General features: G+C 43.5%; 1 protein-coding gene across 5 annotated transcripts in view; it reads right to left on the bottom strand.

Moving 5' to 3' along the window:
* Positions 1–20,788, bottom strand: part of LOC147417801 (uncharacterized) — a 100,085-nt gene that overhangs the window by 53,130 nt on the left and 26,167 nt on the right. For all 5 annotated transcript variants that reach the window (XM_086506441.1, XM_086506440.1, XM_086506442.1 and 2 more), the window contains exons 3-4: positions 19,415–19,560; positions 19,244–19,326 (exon numbers count right to left, since the gene is read on the bottom strand). In XM_086506441.1, coding sequence (XP_086362567.1) covers positions 19,244–19,249 — 6 coding nt within the window. In that variant the 5' untranslated portion in view covers positions 19,250–19,326; positions 19,415–19,560. The remainder of the gene's footprint in view (positions 1–19,243; positions 19,327–19,414; positions 19,561–20,788) is intronic.

Here is a 20,788-nt window from a genome sequence, read left to right as displayed (position 1 = left end):
CTACAAGGTGTTTGGACTTCTTCAAAGCGGGAACTTGCTGCTGCCATGGTTTTGCATTATGGACAGGTGTTTGCTGCTCCTTCTCAGGCATCTTCGGCTGCTTGCTATGCGCATCAATTGATGCTTTCTTTTGTTCATCCGATCATATCCCTGCAAGATGCACATTGCCTTGAGGAACCGTTCACTGATTCTAAATTGCATAGTGCGTTGCTTGTTGGAATTATGGTTGCAGAGAAACACACACAGCTTGGAGAAGACGAAGGAAGCTCAAGGCACACAATAGAGAGTGTGTTACTTAGTGTGCAATGGAAAGATAGGTAGCCCTAGAGTGATGGGTGTATATACAATGCTCGGGGGGAAAAACCTCCTAAAGAGGAAAAAAATGCCCCGGCAGTCCTAGTGCGTTCAGATACATCACTACCACATGTATATGGTAACAAATCCCCGTTGGAGTGATGCGGTGAACGAGAGCTGGCACATGAGTAAAGGGAAGTGCCATGCCCTGAGGACAAGATCAGTCCACAAAGGGGAGTAAGCCCAAAGCTTTGTGGAAAGCTTCAAGCTTCTCACGAGACAATGCCTTTGTGAAAAGATCTGCAAGGTTGTCTTGTGTTGGCACATAAGCCAAGTTGATCTCTCCTGCTGAGAGCCTCTCCCTGACATAGTGGTAATGCACCTCATTGTGCTTTGTGCGAGCATGAAAAACTGGGTTCCTCGCAACTACCAATGCGCTCTGACTGTCAGTGTAGATAGTGTTGGCAGTGTCCTGTCCAACACCCAAATCAGCCATGAGGCCTCTGAGCCATACACACTCAACCGTAGCTATGAAGACTGCCCTATACTTAGCCTCAAAACTCGAAGTGGCCACAGTAGGTTGCTTTTTGCTCAACCATGATATACATGAACTGCCAAGCATGAAACAAAAACCACTTGTGGACACTCGCGTGTCAAAACAACCAACCCAATCTCAGTCCGAAAAAGCATGTAAGTCTGGCGGCAATGGTCCACTCTTGGGATAAAACAAGCCAAGATGTAAAGTGTCACTAAGATAGCGGAAAATCCTCTTGACAGCCTGCCAATGCTTAGACCATGGGCTATGCATAAATCTGCTGACCTGTGAGACTGCAAACTGAATATCCGGCCTCGTGTTGCATACATAAATGAGGCAGCCAACAGCAGTTTGGTAAAGAGTGACATCAGCAGGATCGCCAGCATCATGTAGACTCAACTTCAAACTTGTTTCCATGGGAGTGGCAATAGGTTTGCAATCCTCAAGTCCAAACTTACAAAGCAATGTCTCTATGTAACTTTTCTGACAAAAGGCAATACCACCATCACACTGCTTAAACTGTATACCCAAGTAATGATGCAACAACCCCAAATCTTTCATCTTGAAAGTAGCATTCAAATCAGCCTTAAATTCAGCAATATGTCTCTCATTTGGTCCAATGATCAGCAAATCATCGACATAAAGAACCACAATGAGAAGTACATCACCCTCACGCTTTACATACAATGTGCTTTCTGTTAGACTGTTACGAAAGCCCCGTTTGACAAAATGAGTGTCAGCTTTCTCATACCAAGCACGAGGAGATTGCTTCAACCCATACAAAGCCTTCTTACATCTGCACACTTTGTCCTCTTGTCCTTTTATGACAAAACCGCGAGGCTGCGTTACATAAACTTCCTCAAATATGTCACCATTCAAGAAAGCAGTAACAATGTATGATTGATGTACATCCCAACCAAAATGAGCTGCCAATGCACATAGAAAACGCACAGTAGTCATACGACAAGTGGGGCAAAAGTCTCTTCATAATCTATGCCTTTTTGTTGTGCATAACCCTTTGCAACAAGTCGAGCCTTATGGTGATCGATCTCACCATCCGGCTTGCATTTCAACTTGTAAACCCACTTCGTACCAATGGCCTTTTTGCCAGAAGGCAAATCACACATAGTCCATGTGTCATTTTCTATAAGTGCATCATATTCTGATTGCATGGCAGCCATCCAATTTTCTGAATTCTGTGCTTCATCAAAAGACAGAGGCTCCTCAACATCATGTGAGTTAGACACAGCCAAAGCATAACAATCTGATGCATAAGATGCATGGCGAGAGCCTGAACGAGTACGACTAGACAATGGTGCATCCAAGTTACTGTCACGCAAAGTGTGCACCAGCCATTTTGGCATACCTCTAGCCTGCTCATTTTCAGTCCTTTCCTCATCAAGTACATCATGTACATCTGCATCAGTAATAGGCTGATCTGTAACATTTTTAGAAACCCCCATAGGCTGTACATTTGCCTCATTGGAACTTACATTCGTATTTCCACCACTGAAAAGAGGCAACAAAGTGTCATAAATGTCATGTGAGCTTACATTATTGTCTCTAGTACATGAAAGCAAGAGCTAAACAGAATCTTCCACAAACACTACATCCCGTGAAACAAGAATTCATTTCGTTTGCGGCGGATGATACAACCTGTAACCTTTGCTTTCAGCACTATAACCAACAAAAATACATTTGACAGCCTTATCATCAAATTTTCTCCGTTGTGTTTGTGGCACCAAAGCATATGCCAAACAGCTAAAAACACGCATGTGCTCAATAGAAGGCTTTCTAGCATGCCATGCTTCATATGGAGTAATAGATTGCAAAGCTTCCGTAGGACACTTGTTTAGTACATAAGTGGCGCACATGATGACCTCAAGCCAAAAAGAATGTGGCAAAGCTTGACTTTTGACAATACATCGTGCCATTTCCGTAAGTGACTTGTTTTTCCTCTCAGCAACATCATTTTGCTGAGGTGTATAAGGCACTGTACATTGGTGTTTTATCCCACGACTAGCCAGAAATGCATTGAATTCATGAGACATATACTCCCCCCCTCGATCGGAACGAAGGGTGCCCATAGTACATTTCGAGACATTTTCAGCCAAAGCTAGACATTGTTTGAAGCACATAAAAACTTCGGACTTCGCTTTAAGCGGAAATACCCATGCATGCCTGGAGTAATCATCAATGAAAGTCACGAAGTAAAGGTAATTGCCCAAGGACGGAGTTTGCATGGGCCCACAAACATCACTATGCACAAGCTGCAACCTGCATGTGGCCCGAACTGAACCATCCTTTGGAAACTTAGAACGCTGCATCTTACCCAAAATAGAGCCTTCGCAAACATGTTTGACAGGTGCTTCAAGAGGCGGCAAAGAAGCAACCATATCAGATTTCTACAAACGCAGCAAACTGGCAAAATTCAGATGACCAAAACGTGCATGCCAAAGTTTTGCATCTGAAATAGAACTTGAATCTGCAACGGCATTTGCAAAATTTTGTCCACACTTGTCATACAAAGTGAGCTTATACAGCCCACGGCACAAAAGGCCAGATGCAACAATTTCATCACCAAAACTAAGATCATGAACTGTACATCTGTCATCCACAAATTTGACTACAAGTCCAAGTCTAGCAAGTGCGGATACAGACAAGTACATAAAGTGCATCAACAAGCGTGAAGGAGCTGCCATTTGCAGCAGTAAGCACAATCTTTCCAACTCCCTGAATTGGATAAGAGGCAAACGTTACGAGACGTATTGTATGTTTCAATACGGGACGTTGTGTATTCTAAATAAAATACGTGTATTTTAGCTGCTATGATCTGAGCACCAAACACAAGATTTTTGAAGTGGAGAAAAAGCAAGAAAAGCAGATTTTTGAGAAAGCCTAGAGGGCTCGGAAGGCCATCTAGCAACTCATAGGAGGAGAGCTTGTCCTTTTTTGACAGTGACCAGATGAGCAAGAAGACCTAGGAGTTCAAGGAAGAGAGTCAAGCCGTTAGGTTTGAGACGTTTTCAGGCTACCAAGACACCTATTGTCACAAACTGCTGACGTGTCAAAGCCCTGAAGAATGGAGCCAACTTGCAGATGCAGACCGAGGAGCCTAAACCCTAAGGAGAACAAGTAATAGAAGCAAAGGTCCTACCAACTTATGGGGACCCCGTCCAATGGGGCCCCAAGTGACATAAAGGATTAAAATAAAGCAGGACCCACACACACACACACACAAAAAGAAAGACTTGCGCCAAAACCTGATGACGTGACAGACCTGTACGGACACCCCGCATTTTGCGTTGACAGTGCTCATATGGCAGTTGTATGGAATTCCGTGATTTACGCTCGTAGCTTTTTGGCATTGCTTTTGGACCAGAAGCTTTTGAGTTTGAAGGCTTTTTACTGAAACTGCTTTTCAAGCCAGGGACCTTTAAAAATGAGGCTAGGGCTAATTCTCTAGTATGCTTCTTGGAGAGCTACAGAGTCTAGAGTACCGACTTGTACCGTGTTGATGCAATATAAAGAAATACCGAAAGGGGCGCCAAGGTTTGGGGCCAATACTCTCTTCCGCCACTCCGTGTCGCATGTCGTCTCTCTCTCTCTCTCTCTCTCTCTCTCTCTCTCTCTCTCTCTCTCTCTCTCTCAGTTCAGTTGTTATTGAAGTGCTAAAAGTCTGTTCAGTCTGTTCTTTTCTATTGGCTCGTGGTGCCCGTCTTGTGACAGTGGTATCAAAGCCTGTCACAAGACGGGCACCACGTGCTAATAGAAAAGAATAGATTGAACAGACTTTTAGCACTTCAATAATAACTAAACTGAGAGAGAGACGACACACGACACGAAGTGGCGGAATTCCACCCCAGAGAGTATTGACCCCAAACCTTGGCGCCCCTTTCGGTATTTCTTTATATTGCATCAACACAGTACAAGCGGTACTCTAGACTCTGCACCCTCTCCAGGAAGCATACTAGAGAATTAGCCCTAGCCTCATATTTAAAGGCCCTTGGCCAAAAAAGCAGTTTCAGTGAAAAGCCTTCAAACTCAAAAGCTTATGGTCCAAAAGCAATGCCAAAAAGCTATCATCGTAAATCACGGAATTCCGTACAACTGCCATGTCAACACTGTCAGCACAAAACGTGTGTTGTCCATACAAGTCTACCACGTCATCAGCTTTTGACACAAGTCTTTATGTGTGTGTGTGTGTGTGGGTCCTGCTGTAATTTAATCCTTTATGTCACTTGGGACCCCATCGAACGGGGTCCCCATAAGTTGGTAGGACTTCTTCTTCTGTTACTTGTTCTTCTTAGGGTTTAGGCCCCTCGGCCGGCATCTGCAAGTTGGCTCCATTTTTCAGGGCTTTGACACGTCAGCAGTTTGTGACACCTATTGAGCCCTTGAGTTTGTACAACAGTTTGACGTCGCCTTCTCTGGAGGTTGGTTCTCAAAACACTCCAAGGTGCGAAGGGAGGCATCTTACTTGAAGGGAACTGCATAGACATGGGGGGCCTACTCTGTTGTTGAGCACAGAAGCACACAAAGGCATAAGGAAAGAAAGGAAAAGGGAACCAGCTGGTAGATCAAAGAATTCCCTAGACCCAGGATAAGATTTTTTAAAGCGGATCAATATACGAGAGATTTGAACACTGCTTTTGCCAAGGTTTGCGAGGCTCTTGAGAAGTCTCAAGCACAGCATAAGGAGACAACTGATAGACATCAACGCGACTTGCAATTGAAGGAAGATGATTGGGTGTTCTTACGGTTTAAGGCACGCCTAAGGAAATGGAAGGGAAAGGAGCGGCTTTTTCCAAAGCTAAGAATGCGGTACTATGGCCCTTTCCAGATTCAAGAGAAGATAAATGATGTATCCTTCAGACTGAAGTTGCCAGATACTTGGAAGATTCAAAATGCTTTTCATGTGAGTCGCTTGAAACTTTTCAAGGGTGAGGCGCCACTCGACCGGGAGCCTGAGGACCAATTTGAAGTAGAAGAGAGCGAGGAGATTCTCGTTCGGAAACAAATACTAGCTCATGAGGAAAGGAAAGAGAAAGATAAAGTGAACGACAGTTCTTAGTCAAGAACTATCCTTCGTCAAGAACTATCCGGCATTGAATGCGAAGTGGATAGAGGAGGAGAACCTAGCAGATACTCCTCAGATATTGGAGCTTTACCTTGAGGCTTTCGATCTAGCTTTGACTATTCCAAGAGATCCCGAAGATCAGCAGGGTTGAATCTACTACAGATGGGACTTCACAAGAGGGGAGTCACTCCGCTCCTTTGTCACAAGTTACCTAGATGGAATAAAATCACTGATTTTCCTTTGGATTTCAGGGATATTGATGGACTAACAGTATTCTGTTGGATGACTTTATGAAAGAAGTACTTCGACATGGGAATTCCCAAAAATGAATCTGATTTATGTGTGCTCACTCCATGTGATTGTGTAGTGTAGGTTTGACAAACGAAATAACTGCAACATTTCGGTCTTGAGATTCTATGGACATGATCGCAATAAAAATTAGGTAATCCAACATTAGTGAGGTCTGTGTGGATCTAGATGCGATTGCTAAACACGTTGCCAGGTATCATGGTCCTAGATCTCGATGGATTCTATGTGATTTGATATGAATATGATTTGATGTTCAGTGACTGTCGTCATTGTGCAAGTGCTAGATTTGTGTCGTCTAGTGCATCGGTACTTAGAGTTAGTGTCTACTGAACTGGTTTATGGCTTATGTCTCATTTTCCATGCGTAATCAAGGACAACTACAATTCTTTCAAGAGGGGGGTATGTCACAAAGTGATGACGTGGCCTGACCATCTGGCAAAGAAATGGCCAAGTGGACAAGAGAAACTGAGCGGACTAACTTGAAGAACTTATGAAGCACCGATCATAGGGCCCTAAACCTTAAAAGACAGAAGCTTGAACCCTGAAAGGGATTTCCTTAAAATGCGGTGACATGCTGACGTGGCAAATCGTACGGATGCTGACGTCGCAAATTTCCGTTGCAGGTGCCACATGGCAGGCTGTAGGGATTTCCCGCAAATTACGTTGGCTGCTTTTGGAAATCTCCAACGCTAGCTTTTAGAGACCAGAACTTTTGGGTGAAAGTGCTTTTGGATTGATTGCTTTTGGGGCTCTGCCTTTGGACATCCCATGTACTGTTTATAAGAGCTCTCGGGGCCTCACTATGAGAGCATCTGGACGCAGAGTTTGAGAGAAGAGGTCCCTCGGGAGTTGTACTTCGCAATGATTAATGATAAAGAAATACTAAAAGGGGCACCAAGACTTTGGGGCCAATACCTCTAGACACGCAACTACGCCGTGCCGTGCCGTGTCGATTCTCTCTCTCTCTCTCTCTCTCTCTCTCTCTCTCTCTCTCTCTCTCTCTCTCTCTCTCTCTCTCTCTCTCTCTCTCTCTCTCTCTCTCTCTCTCTCTCTCCGGGTAGCCTTGGCACCAGACCCGCCCATGTACCACATCTTACATCCCCCCATTAGTACAGGATGGAGCTAGATAGCTTGATGCATTCTCATGATTGTACTACCTTGAGCATATAGACATGCATATACCCCTAGAGATAGAGCTCCATCCCTCCTCAGATACTCCACTACCTTACATTCAGTTCAGTTCAGTTTTGTTTCATTTGTCTTTCCGATAGACGGATGACATACACACCATGTACATTTGATTTGTCTCATAGGCCGATTTCGGCCTGACATAGACGTTAAAAATCTTTCTCTCTCTCTCTCTCTCTCTCTCTCTCTCTCTCTCTCTCTCTCTCTCTCTCTCTCTCTCTCTCTCTCTCTCTCTCTCTCTCTCTCTCTCTCTCTCTCTCTCTCTCTCTCTCTCTGTGTGTGTGTGTGTGTGTGTGTGTGTGTGTGTGTGTGTGTGTGTGTGTGTTAAAGTTCACTGATTTTGAAGTTATGTTCGTGTATTGCTATTGATTTCTCGCTTGGAGTGTCCAAGCGAGAAATCAATTTGAAGTTTTGAATTTTCTGTTCGTGAATTGCTATTGATTTCTCGCTTGGAGTGTCCAAGCCTGTTACACACACACACACACACACTCTTTTGAATTACCAATGGAAAACCTCAAAACGAGGAAAACCCATAGAAAATATTACAAGCGCTAAATCAGAAACAGTAAAAGAAGAGCTCGTAATGACTAAAGGGGAGCTCATCCAAGACATAGGCAATTTGAAGGGACTGTCGAAGAGATAATTTGAAGAAGGAAATGTACTCTACTTGAATATGCTGAAACACGAGGAAATTACGTGCTCTGCACACTGTCCAAAGCACCCAGAATCTATCCGAGTTGAAAAAGTATGCATACAGCCGAAGCAAAGGTAGCACTCCAAAAATCCAAAAAAATCGACCAAACGGTGTCCTAGGGAAACGCGTGCAAAGAGGTGTAGAGATGCAGTCCACAAATTGTTGTGTACGAGAAGAAGACCACAATAGATGTGGAATATTCTCAATGCCCGCACCACAACGAACACATCTCGAAGAGGCCAATCTTCTAGAGTGCAAAAATTTGCTAGTTGGGAGAACCCCCATGATGCATCTTCACATAAATAATGCTCCTTTATAGGTAGTTTAACATGCTACACTTTCATAACTTTAATCCGCCACCATCTAGCACCCTTATTTATATTCCATACCTTATTACTGCGTTCTTGCATCCAAGAATGTCATAAAATCTCAAATCTAACCAACCCAAATGATTTTCTCATATTAAATTGATCACTTAATGTGGGAGAATAAACGGGAACAAGTGTTAAGATATAGATATGTGCTTATAGATCTATCTCAACACGGGGCCAATGGTAAAGGGGCCCAAAAGGGAGATGGTCTATCAAAGAGCAAGGCTAACCAATGGAGCATAAGACCTTAGGGTTAGCTTCATTGAAGACCTCCAATAAATGTGTGTAAAAGTCCTTTGACCTTAGGTAAGCTAGGGCTGAGCTTGAGGTGGGAACCCGGCCCAAGCTCGAGGTGCTTGTCCTGCTTGAGGTGCTTGTCGTGCTTGAGGTGTTTGTCATGCTTGAGGTGCTTGATTAAGATGCTTGAGGTGCTTGAATGGCTCCATGCTTGAGGTGCTTGACTTGCTACATGATTAAGGTACTTGAGGTGCCTTGAGAAGCTTGCCTGAGATGCTTGTGGGAACACCCCCTAGTTCAAGTGCTTTGTCATGCTTGGTGAGTAAGGTGCTTGATCACCTAAAGTCAAAAGCATTCCTACAAGAGGGGGGGCGAGCCCTTTTCCTAGGGGCTAGAGAGAGAACACCCACTCACACACACAAGGGAAGCCCCAACTTGAAGAGGCAGCAAGGACACATGTCAGGTCCCTACCCATGTTACCTTCATGTGTTGCTTGAAGCCTATTGGCTAGGCTTCAAAGGGGTCCAATGATAAATTACTTGAATTATCTAATTAATTTTGCATTTATCAAGTCCTCTCTCTCAAAGGGGAAAGGGGGACACTTGTCCCAAGGCTACCCATGTTGCTTGTAATGGCTCTTGCTTGTGATTGGCTAGGCCTGGGAGGGTCCAATGAGCTTCAAGCATGAGCTACAAGGGGGGGTCGACCCAAGCTAGCTAGGGGCTTGCTTGAGGGGTATACTCACCCACACACACTCACAAGCACTTTCATTGGGTACTATGCAAAGTGCAAGAGCTCCCTCTCCTTCTCCAAGCAAGTAGAGGTTGAGAGCCTACACCAACACTCTTGGCTATGGAGTGCAAATCCAACCAAGAGCCATGCTTCAATGCTTACGCTTGCCATCTCCTTCTTCTTCATTACTATGCTATTATGTATGCTAGCAACAAGAGTATGATAAGTGAGGAACTAATTCTTTCTCCTACGAAATGTTTCTTCTTCCTCTTCCCTACCCTCATTCCCTGCTAGCTCTCTCCACCTTCGAAGGTGTTTGAGGTCTTGGGACTGAGGCTTGGGATAGTTAAAGCTTTCTTCAAGTTCATGTTATGCTATGATTGTGATGCATGAAGCTTTCCATCTTCATTGCATCACCTAGGTCACAAGGAACACAAAGAATGTATTGTAACAAGTCTCTCTTAATGGGAGAAATCATAATACAAATGCCTATTGGAGGGGGGACCGGCTCCACATAAATCCGGTCCTCAACTGTTGTCATGTTCTCTAAACTCTCTCTCTTGCAAAAGTATTGTCTATGCCAAGTTAACTAATTGCTATGATTATGTTGCTATCTTCAATTATGTCAACCCGCTATGCTCACAAAATCATTTCTTGAAAGTACTCTCATTAAATTCCGCTACTCTCACATATTAAGGCAAATTCCATTACAAAGAAGATCACTGCAAATGACAATACACCTTCTTTGCAGATAACGATCGAAGAACCAACTTAATGCAAATCACAAATCCTCCTCAACCAACGGCGGAATGGGAGATACAGAGTCAACAAGATCCTTAATGGTGTTCCACATACTCTTGTAGTGTATCCCAAGCGCAAAAGTAAGAGCAGCCTGTCTAAACGAGAGCACCCGTCCAGCATCATCTATCGCATTTGTTATCCTTTCAATACCTTTCTAGAAGAGGAAATAAGCCTGTCTACGGGAGCGTTGAACAAGAGTCCGATCAAAAAACGGACTCCAATGCACTCTCCAATCCAAGTGAGTTGCCACTATAACAAACTTGGACACTCCAAGTCAAGAATCAATCGCGACAGCACCAAATAACCACTTCAAACAATTCACAAATCACAATAGATTTGCATTGGCCCGACGGAGTTCCGTGCCTAGAGATATTGGCCCCAAAGACTGGCGCCCCTTTCGGTATTTCTTTATGTATTAAAATCAATGTCAGAGTACAAAGAGCGGTTAGGGTTTCACTCTCAGACTCTGCGTCCGGATGCTCTGCAGAGTGAGCCCTAAACCGTGTATATAAAGATTACAAGGGATGCCCAAAAGCAGAGCCCCAGTTCAAAAGCAGTCAGTCTCTCTCTCTCTCTCTCTCTCTCTCTCTCTCTCTCTCTCTCTCAGAGCAAAATAAAGCAAAGCATAGCCCAAAAGCTGGATTTGCGTCGCTCAAAAAATTATTAAATTTTTTCTTTAAAAAAATCCACCTCCGTGATTTCCGAAAATTAGGGTTTTTGCAAAATTAGGGTTTCTGGCAGAAATTAGGGTTTCTGCTGTCGGTAGCCACGTCATCACTTCGTGACATACCCCCCTCTTGAAAGTATTGTAATCGACCGCGATTACGCCTGCAAAACCGACAAAAGCCATAAACCGTCTTAGCAGACACTGACTGTTAGTACCTACGTACTAGGAACACACATCTAGCACATGTACCAAATCTACAGTCACATCACACAACATCACGGGACATCACTAGACATCATTGGACATCACGTGACATTCAACATTCATTCGGATCGTAGACCATGATTTATCGGCAATGTAGCTAGCAATCACATCTAGGTCCAATCGGGACCTCATCGATGTCTGATTGACTAACCCCTATTGCAACCATGTCTATTCGAGATCAATCAGACCAAAATGCTGCAGTCGTTTAGTCTATCAGTTCCTGCACTTAAGAGAAGTCAAGAACAAATCAGTATCATAATCAGGAATTCCATTTCATAAAGTCATCCAGCAGAATACTGTCAGCTCTCAGTATCCCTGAAGCTCAAAGAGACATCAGTGACTTTAGTATCAAGATCAAGGCATCTGTTGACAAAGGAGTGGAGTGACTCCCCTCTTGTGCATCCCACTGCACCAGATCACCAGCCAAGCTGAATTCTGGGTTCCGTTTGGAGTAGACTATGCTAAACCAAAGCATCGAGGTAAAGTTTCACAATCCGAGGAGTATCTGCTAGGTCCTCCTCCTCCATCCACTTTGCATCAAATGCAGGCAAGTTCTTGAACTTAACCAAGAATCACCTTCGGACTTTACCTTTCTTCGTATCCCTATGTGCCAAAATCTGGTCAAGAACAAGGGTCTCCTTGTTTTCTTCCACTTCGGGTTGCTCATCAGGCTCCCCATCATCAGGCACATCACCCTTAAAAGGTTTCAAGAGACCCACATGGAATGCATTGTGAGTCCTCCAAGTATCTGGCAGTTTCAATCGGAAGGAGACATCATTTATCTTTTCAGTAATCTGGAAAGGTCCGTAGTATCGCATACTAAGCTTTGGAAAGAAGCGTCTCCTTTCTCTTTTTCGTTCTTAGGCGTGCCTTCTCAAAACGTAAGAGCACCCAATCATCCTCCTTCAATTTCAAGTCGCGACGATGGCGATCCACTGCCTTTTTTCTATCGTTCTTGAGACTTCTGCAAAGTCTCGTGAACCTTGGCAAAAGCCGTATCCAAATCTCGCGAATATTCATCCGCTTCAAATATCTGATCTTTCGTGCTCAGACAGGATGGAACCATCGCAGCACTTTCAACAATCTCAAATGGCGTCTTCCCCGTCGAAGAGTGTATCTTGTTATTGTAGGCAAATTCCACCAAAGGTAAGTTCTTTTCCCATTGAGTCTTCTGATCCGAGATACAAGACTTCAATAAATCTAAAACCACTGAATTGGCAATCTCAGATTGCCCGTCAGTCTGCAAGTGGAACGATGACGAGAACTGCAACCGCGTGCCAATGTTCTCCCAAATTGCCTTCCAAACCAAACTCGCAAATCTGGGGTCTCTGTCGGAGACAATCGTCTCAGACGTGCTATGTAATCGGAAAATCATCGTGATCATTCTGTGTTCTCGGGAGATCAAAAATGAAATCCATTGCAATACTTTCCCAGGGGTGGGAGGGGTGGGTGGGTATGGGTAAAGGCTGTAACAATCCCTATGCCTTATGCCTGTCAAACTTGACCTTCTGGCATACTGCGCACAAACTCTTCCACATCCTTTTTGAGTCTCGGCAAAAAGAAGTATCTCTCCCCCTTTCATGGTGGTAGCAATGCCGCGATGACCCGTAAAAAGGTGGACAGTGGCATTCAGTCATAACCTTTTCCCTCAACGGCTGTGTAACGCACAACATGGTTTTTCTCATCAAGTAGCCTTCCCGAAGGGAGTATCCTGCTACTGTCTCCCCATCCCGTATCCGTGTGAAAATATCTACAAAATCTGTATTTGTGGCATACTAGTCGACCATATCCTCGAAGCTCCTATGATGTATCGCGGAAAAAGCCAGAACCAATGGCTTCCGAGACAAAGCATCTGCCACCACATTCTTCTCTCCATGCACATGGACAATCTGGAAGTGAAACTGTGACAAGATGTTCGCCCACCGCATCTGCCTTTTCGAGAGCTGCTTCTGTGACAAGAAGTAGCGCAAACTCTGATGGTCTGTAAAGATAGTAAAATCTGCTCCGAGTAGGTAATGCCGCCACTGAGTAAGAGCATGGATAACCGCCAAAAGCTCTTTCTCATATATCTGTGCTGTCATCTCCGGCCTAGAGAACAATCGGCTCTCGTAAGCAATGACATGGCCTTCTTGCATCAAGACCGCACCCAGACTACGACCACAAGCATCACAATATACTTCAAATGACTTCTGCAAGTCCGGCAAAGTCAAAACTGGTCCCGTAGTCAATTTCTCTTTCAATGTCTGAAAGGCAATCACCTTCGTGGATCCTCACGAGAAAGGGACTCCTTTCAGTATAAAGATATGCAAAGGGAAAGCAACCTCTGCAAACTTTCGAATGAACCGTCTCTAGTACGAACACAGTCCCGAGAAGCTTCCAACTTCATGGACATTCTTCAAATCGGGCCAGTCACGTATAGTCTCTATCTTGGCCGAATCCATTTGCACTCCTGCTGCTGAGACAAAGTGTCCCAAAAAGTGTATCTCTCAAGCAGATGATCTCTGTGTTCTGCCTCATTCTTGGAGAAAACAATGATATCTTCAAAGAAAGTGCCAACAAATAGCCTGTACTCTCGAAAAATCCCGTCCATCATCTGGTTAAGTATCGCAAGAGCATTGATTAAGCCAAAAGGCATCACCAAAAACTCAAATAACCCAAAAGTAGTCCGAAAGGCTGTCTTGTAGACGTCTCCCGACACGATTCGGTTCTGATGATATCCACTCTTCAGATCAATCCTGCTAAAGCACGAGGATCCCTGTAACCTATCGAGTATATCATCGATCCTAGGAATCGGAAATCTGTTCTTGATGGTGATTTTGTTGAGAGTTCTATAATTGATGCACATTCTCCAAGATCCGTCTTTCTTCAAATCCTAACAACACTGGAGAGCAATACGGTGAAGTACTAGGCTGGACAAGACCCTTTTCCAAGAGGTCTTTCACTTGGTTCATAATCTTTTCATTCTGTACTCGGCTCACACGGTAAGGTGGCCGGTTCGCTGTCGTGCTTCCAGGTATGAGGTCAATGGTCTGATCTTCAGGCCCTCTATAAAGCAATCAGTATGGGTGTGGAGAAAGATCTTGGCGTTCTTTTGATCAGGTCAAAACATATTCAGCCTTCATCCATCGTTCAGTTCTCTTCCAAAAGAATAAGTAAAGAAACTGAAGTTCATCAAGTACAATCTCTGAGCCCTTCATTTATGAAAGTTTCTTTCTTGGCCCGGTAGTCAACCACGACGTAGTTCTTGTGGTACCAAGGGATCCTCAGTAGAACGTCACTCACGAGCCCTGAACACCCCTGTCATTGCAAACGAAGTTTGCCAATGCTCGCTGTAATGGCAACATCCCATCCAGGTGCGAGTCGAACTACCTCCGCCTATGGCGTCAGTCTGTCGGACGTAATTTTAAATCGAGCCGCCAATTCCCAGTGAAAAGAAGTTGGCCTTGGCTCCTTCAAAAGAGCTTCCTGATCGTTCACTTTGCCCAAAAAGCGGCAAAGTTTGTACTTTCATTCATTAGATTCGGTGCAGGTCCCACGCCATGTGGTACCAGTTCTGCTATTCTATCTGCCTTTTCTGCCACGTTCCTCAGCTGCTCTCGAACTCTCAGGCTTGTTGTCGTCTTTATCATTCTGTTCTTTCTGTGCCTTTTTAGGGCATTTCGCGGAGATATGTCCATGTTCCCCGCATCCAAAGCACTTCCCCTCTCTAATGAAGCGAGCTCGCTCCTCAGGAGTAAGCTTGGGTCGTGCATCCTTTTTCTCTGGGTTGCTCTTTTTCTTTCTACTTTCATTCCCAGAAGCCTGTTTGGCTCGTAGTGTCATGGTCTCATCTGTGGGGTAGGTCAGACTGCCAGAGTCAATGGCAAAGCCCCGCTTCGCATGACTCATCAACTCCTGAATAGAAGTTGACTTCTGTTCCAAGCAGTGATCTCGAATCTCTGTAGGTAGACCCAAGGTAAACCGCTCAATCTGTTCTCTGAACGAGATCTTCTTGAATGAAGAGGCGGGTAGAAAAGAGCTCCAGAATCTTTCACAGTGAGCATTGATTGTATCTTTCTTGGTCATTCGAAGATGGTTCCAAGCAGCTCGTATATCTCGTTCATATTCTTGCGTCAACCAAGAAGAAATAAAAAGCTTCTTAAATTTCAGCCATTTAACTGGCGCAACCTTGTTTAAAAGAAGCGTGGACCACCAAGTACGAGCATTCCCCTTAAAGTAAGAAGCAGCTCTCCGAATCTTGGAGTGCTCTGAATAGCGTCCTCCTACGAAAGCGATGTAAAACTGCTGAATAAAAGACAAAGCCTTCGAAGCATCCGAGTATCCTGAAAAAGTATCAAACTTGATCGAGTGGCCACCTTCCTTAAACTCTCGGACTTTCTTGCTTTTATCTTCGAGAAAGTCATATTGGTTGGCTTTCTAAAAATTCTTCTTGTTCGCATAAAAGTTTCTGTCATCAGAATCTGAGCTGTCTGTAGACGAGTCCTCAGTAGAACTGTTAGTCTCTCGGCGAGATTTAGCCTTATTTGCCTTTTTCTTGCCCTTTCCGAAGCTTTGTTTCTTGCTTCGCTTTTTACCTTTTCTGTCTTCTTCGGTCGAATCTGAAGAGCTAGAAGAACTGTCAGAAGAAGAAGAAGAAGAAGAAGAAGAAGAAGAGCTGGGTACTCCTTCAAATCGAACACGCTTCTTCTGTTTCTTTGCCTTGTCAAATGTCGACTGACGACCCAAATATCCCAGGAGGTCAGTGCCTTTCTTCTGCTTTTTGCCGTGCTTTTTGGCTTTCTTCTGTGCGTCAAAAAGCTGAGCAATCCGTGCATCAACTACCTCTTGTAATTCCTTCTCTGAATACTGTTTGTGATCAAAAGGTTTCTTGAGAGCGGGTTCAGGGGTGGTGTAGTGGTTTTTTGCCACTGCATATGCACTTCGTGAAAAGAAGTCTCGCTCATATATTTTGCCAATTTCGAATCCTTCGCAAAACTGAGCATCATCTTTGTTGCATCGTCGATCAATTGACGACACTTCATCTCTCTTTGCTCCGCCTGAGTAGGCTGAGGCGGGCCATACTCTCTGCTGGAATCTTCGTTGTAATCCCTGCCCGCATCTCCAGATGCAGAGGGAGTCGACTGATCCTTGCGTGAAGCCATAGGTGCCGCGGAAAAAAAATTTGGGGATCGGATTTCCCGTAGAAGAGAAATCGGCCGTGCTCTGATACCACTGTAACAAACTTGGACACTCCAAGTCAAGAATCAATCGCGACAGCACCAAATAACCACTTCAAACAATTCACAGATCACAATAGATTTGCACTGGCCCGGTGGAGTTCTGTGCCTAGAGATATTGGCCCCGGCCCCCAAAGACTGGCGCCCCTTTCGGTATTTCTTTATGTATTAAAATCAATGTCAAAGTACAAAGAGCGGTTAGGGTTTCACTCTCAGACTCTGCGTCCAGATGCTCTACAGAGTAAGCCCTAAACCGTGTATATAAAGATTACAAGGGATGCCCAAAAGCAGAGCCCCAGTTCAAAAGCAGTTTCTCTCTCTCTCTATGAGAGCAAAATAAAGCAAAGCGTAGCCCAAAAGCTGGATTTGCGTCGCTCAAAACTTTATTAAAAAAATAAACAAAAATAATTCCACCTCCATGATTTCCAGAAATTAGGGTTTCTGGCAGAAATTAGGGTTTCTGCTGTGAGTAGCCACGTCATCACTTTATGACAGCCACACTCATCGTCTCTAACATGTCACAACAATTCCTGCATCACTAATTTTCAATCAGCTACAAGACTGGAAGCAAGGGGGCATCCAGGTATTCTAGCTTCAATTTACCAAAAACCACACCCCGGTACAAAGGCTGCCAATGGCCAAAAGCTGGTGTAGAAACTGCACGAGAGCAAAGAAACACAAACATCTACGTCCAAGGTTGTTTTTGCTCAACCAGTACCAATAACAAAGTAGCCTTCCTTGCTGTAACAGGAGAGCACAACTGTAGAATATTCACACCACCACAACGCTTTGGAGTACACAACTTATCCATCGCGAGCAATCACGGACCTTTTTTGTGAGAGCAAGTAGACCAAAAGTTCTCTAAAATCCGAGACATGAAGGCCCGAAGACGACCGGGTAGCCAACACACACACATACATATACATATATGCATATTTTTTTCCTTTAGCACACTACAAGACACCGAGAGCATTTTTGAATTGCTAAAAAAGTGTGCGTCGTATAAGCAACGCCGCATATAATTTAGATTTTTGGAATTTATGTGTCACATAAGCAACACTCGTGTGGTCGCTTATGCGACACATAAAGGTGTTGCATGGGGCATCGCACTGCAAGCGTGAAAAAAATTCGTTTGAATGTCAGGGGTAATCATTTTAGCTCCCGTGCAACATCGAGCAGAGTGGAGTCGAGCCAACAGCATTTGAGGTAAACACCACGCTCCTCCACCCCCTGAACTTAGGCCTGCTCAGTGTTACCTTACACAAGTTCTCTTCTCAATATTACTAAAAGTCTTTTGAGCTAAGACTAAAAAGAATACTCAACACTAGCCCATGCCCTTTGGGCACGCCAACAGAGTTTACACCATTGAACTAACTAGAATCTCAAAGCTATTGCCTTGTACTCGATTTATATGCCTCTTAGTATGGTGTACTATGCACATAACAACAAAAAAGGGCATTCCTGTTCTTATAATTGGCTTTCTAAATACAAGCCTTAGAGCATACATTTGATTTATTTATTTTTTCCTTTGCTGATTGGACTAATCTTTTCATGTGTAGCATTGAAATCTTATTCTGTTTTTAGTTTGTCAAAATGTCCCTTCATTTCAAAGCCTGACATAAGTTGACTTCCTTTTAAACTTTTTGTACTAAAATGCCAAAGTGCACCTTCACCTTGTTTTTTGGGAGACACTATGCAAACCCTCCACCAAACTATGATTTGGAACTCAATTAGCCCTAGAGCCATATAATTTTTTGTTTTCTTTATGCAATTTCATTAGGCTAGAAAGTCTAACAATTTAAAGCTCCTTAAGCGCAAGACTATTTTGCAAGCATATCAAGTGAAAATCTTGATTATCAAGTCAATGCTCTTCCTTGAAAAATCGCAGATCGCAAGGTGATCTTGATTCCACTTAGTTCACCCTCAATTTACCTTGGTTCCCCATACTCATCACACGACTAATATTGTTCTAATTGCAATGCCTAACCTCAGCCATATATCTAATCTCAACCACCCTATGCCATTTGGAGACGTGGCATCGCATTGTCACTTTACAATTTTGTTTTAAAAAATATCACGTACTTGTAGTTTCACCTAATACTTACAAAGAAATGAGGACCCTTAGACATGTGCACCTAAAAAGTATAAACCACTACTAAAAGATAAACCAAGTATGGCTAGTTTAAAAGACATCGAGTATTAGATCTTTTTCTTTTCAAACCGAGCCTGAAAAAAAGTTTTTGAAGGAGCTCTCTGCTTTGTCATAGTAGGCATAGAGATTAAAAGCACCACTTGTACATTAGTGACAGTTTCAAGAAAATATTGCTTACATTCAGTCAGGTAGAGTTGAAAATCACAACCCACCGAAGTATTGAACAGCTATATCCATGAAAAACTCTAGAATGGTTCAAGCTTTTTGAGTACCACTAACTTCGAGGCCTATTGACATATATTACCTTTCTCTTAGGAAGGCAATTAGTGTGTAGCTTATCCTTCTTCTCTGGAAAGAGGTTTGTGAACAATGGCACCATCACATGTGCTAGAAGAGAACATTCATTGCAAGAAAAAATATATAGCTATGTTTTCAAGCAAAGCTTGTTCAAGATCTCTGGGTTACACGAGCTATTTACGTCACGTTTGAAGGTAAATTTCAATTATTGATAACTCATAATTCAGGTTTCTTTTTTCGAGCTCTAAGAGAAAAATTGATTTACTAGGGCAACCATTATGCCAAGTAAAGAGAATATAAAGAAGACCCTCATTTAGAAACAACATATATCAAAGATATTGGTCACGTTATAGAGATACTTTATTAACCATAGTAACCAGTTCTGAGTGAGGAACGAGATCCTCACCTTCATGCTTTTATGAGCAATCGACTGTCCAAAATAATGGACTGCTGCGCCTCAGCTGAAGTAGTCGGATTGTTTGCAGCTACCTGCATTAAGTATTAAACTGGGGTTTAACATGAGGTCTTGATGGCGAAGGAGCATACATGTATGCATGTACATTGTGTGCATGCCAACCTTGCTAGCTCAAGAGCGATGGTCTCCAACTTCACCCATTGAGGCAAAACATGCGAGAGAGCTCAAAGACATATCTGTGTTGGAGTTGACGCTCATTGTTTGAGGCTCCAGAATGCACCAATGCCTATAGCACCATAGAGAAACATCTGCAAAAGACAAAAAAAACTCCTCAAAACTGGCTACGAATGACATCGTAAAGATTGAACTATTAATAGCTTTGCTGCATTACTCTATCCAATGTTCGCAAAAAAACCGGGATTAATGTATATTTAACCGTCTAAAATTGCAAAATCCCAGCTAGATTCCGACCTTTCCTTGAAGGAAACCAGTAAAATTCTACAAGTTTTCAGTGTAAATACTGGCAAATGCTTCAGATTTTGACTTAGAAACCAAAAGAGCTTTGAGTGTGCCCTTTCTTGCTCCGGTTAGGAAAATTGCCTTTGGCAAGCCCCAACTCAATCAACGAACATTGCTATGAGTACTCTGATCCAAAGTTTGATTTCTGGCATTGCACTCTCAAAGAGAATTGCTCTTGAAAGATTTCCAGGAACTACTTTCAATGGTCATCTTTGAATGGATACAACAAACCTTGAAACCCAAGAGCCATAGCAGCTCTTATCTCCACCTTCAATCTAGACACATAAAACTCAAGCCCAAAAAATACGCAAACCGTCAAGGTTGAAAACTGCAACCCTTCTCACCCGAGGAAAAGTTGTCTCAATTTACAATTGTGCCGCTTGAAATTTCAATAATGCCGCTTAAGAGCATAGTAGACATGAAGTTTCAAAACATTTCATATGAAGCATGTTTCAAAAGTTTCGAAACAACATACACAATTCTTCTCTGTGATTTGCCGGGCACCCTTCGAGATTTACCCAGCACAAGCATAGCAAAATATTGTAGCTCTTCCCACCACTGACATGCAAGTTACTTAATATTGTAGAAAACCCTAGACAAGTAAGGGTACATCTTTCGGAAACCCTTCAAATATCAACCCTTAAAATAAATTAATTTTATAAATGGATAATGGTTTAAAGTCTTGTGGACAACTATAATGCGGCTGATATAACAAGAGAAGAATAACGAAAAAAGGCAAGCCCTAAAAACAGTGTATATTCGAAGTATAGGACTGACCTTCAAGTTGCAACTTGCATCTACTGAAATTGAACAGCTTCTGTACTTCCTAGAATTGAGAGTAGCATTCTCTACCATTGCAACTTTGCAATCAGCAGGTTGAAAAATGTCATATTTCGGTGCTGCAGCTAACGCTCGCTGCTGCTCACCCCCCCCCCCCCCCCCCCCCCCCCCCCGCGCGCACGCACCTGCAACCTCCCCCTCTCGCCATCGCTCACATCTCCCCCCTCCTCCCTCGCG

The sequence above is a fragment of the Adiantum capillus-veneris genome, chromosome 30 (assembly GCF_014529385.1).
Source record: "Adiantum capillus-veneris isolate H3 chromosome 30, ASM1452938v2, whole genome shotgun sequence".
Classification (NCBI taxonomy): Eukaryota; Viridiplantae; Streptophyta; class Polypodiopsida; order Polypodiales; family Pteridaceae; genus Adiantum; species Adiantum capillus-veneris.
This window is presented reverse-complemented; position numbering and strand designations above follow the sequence as displayed.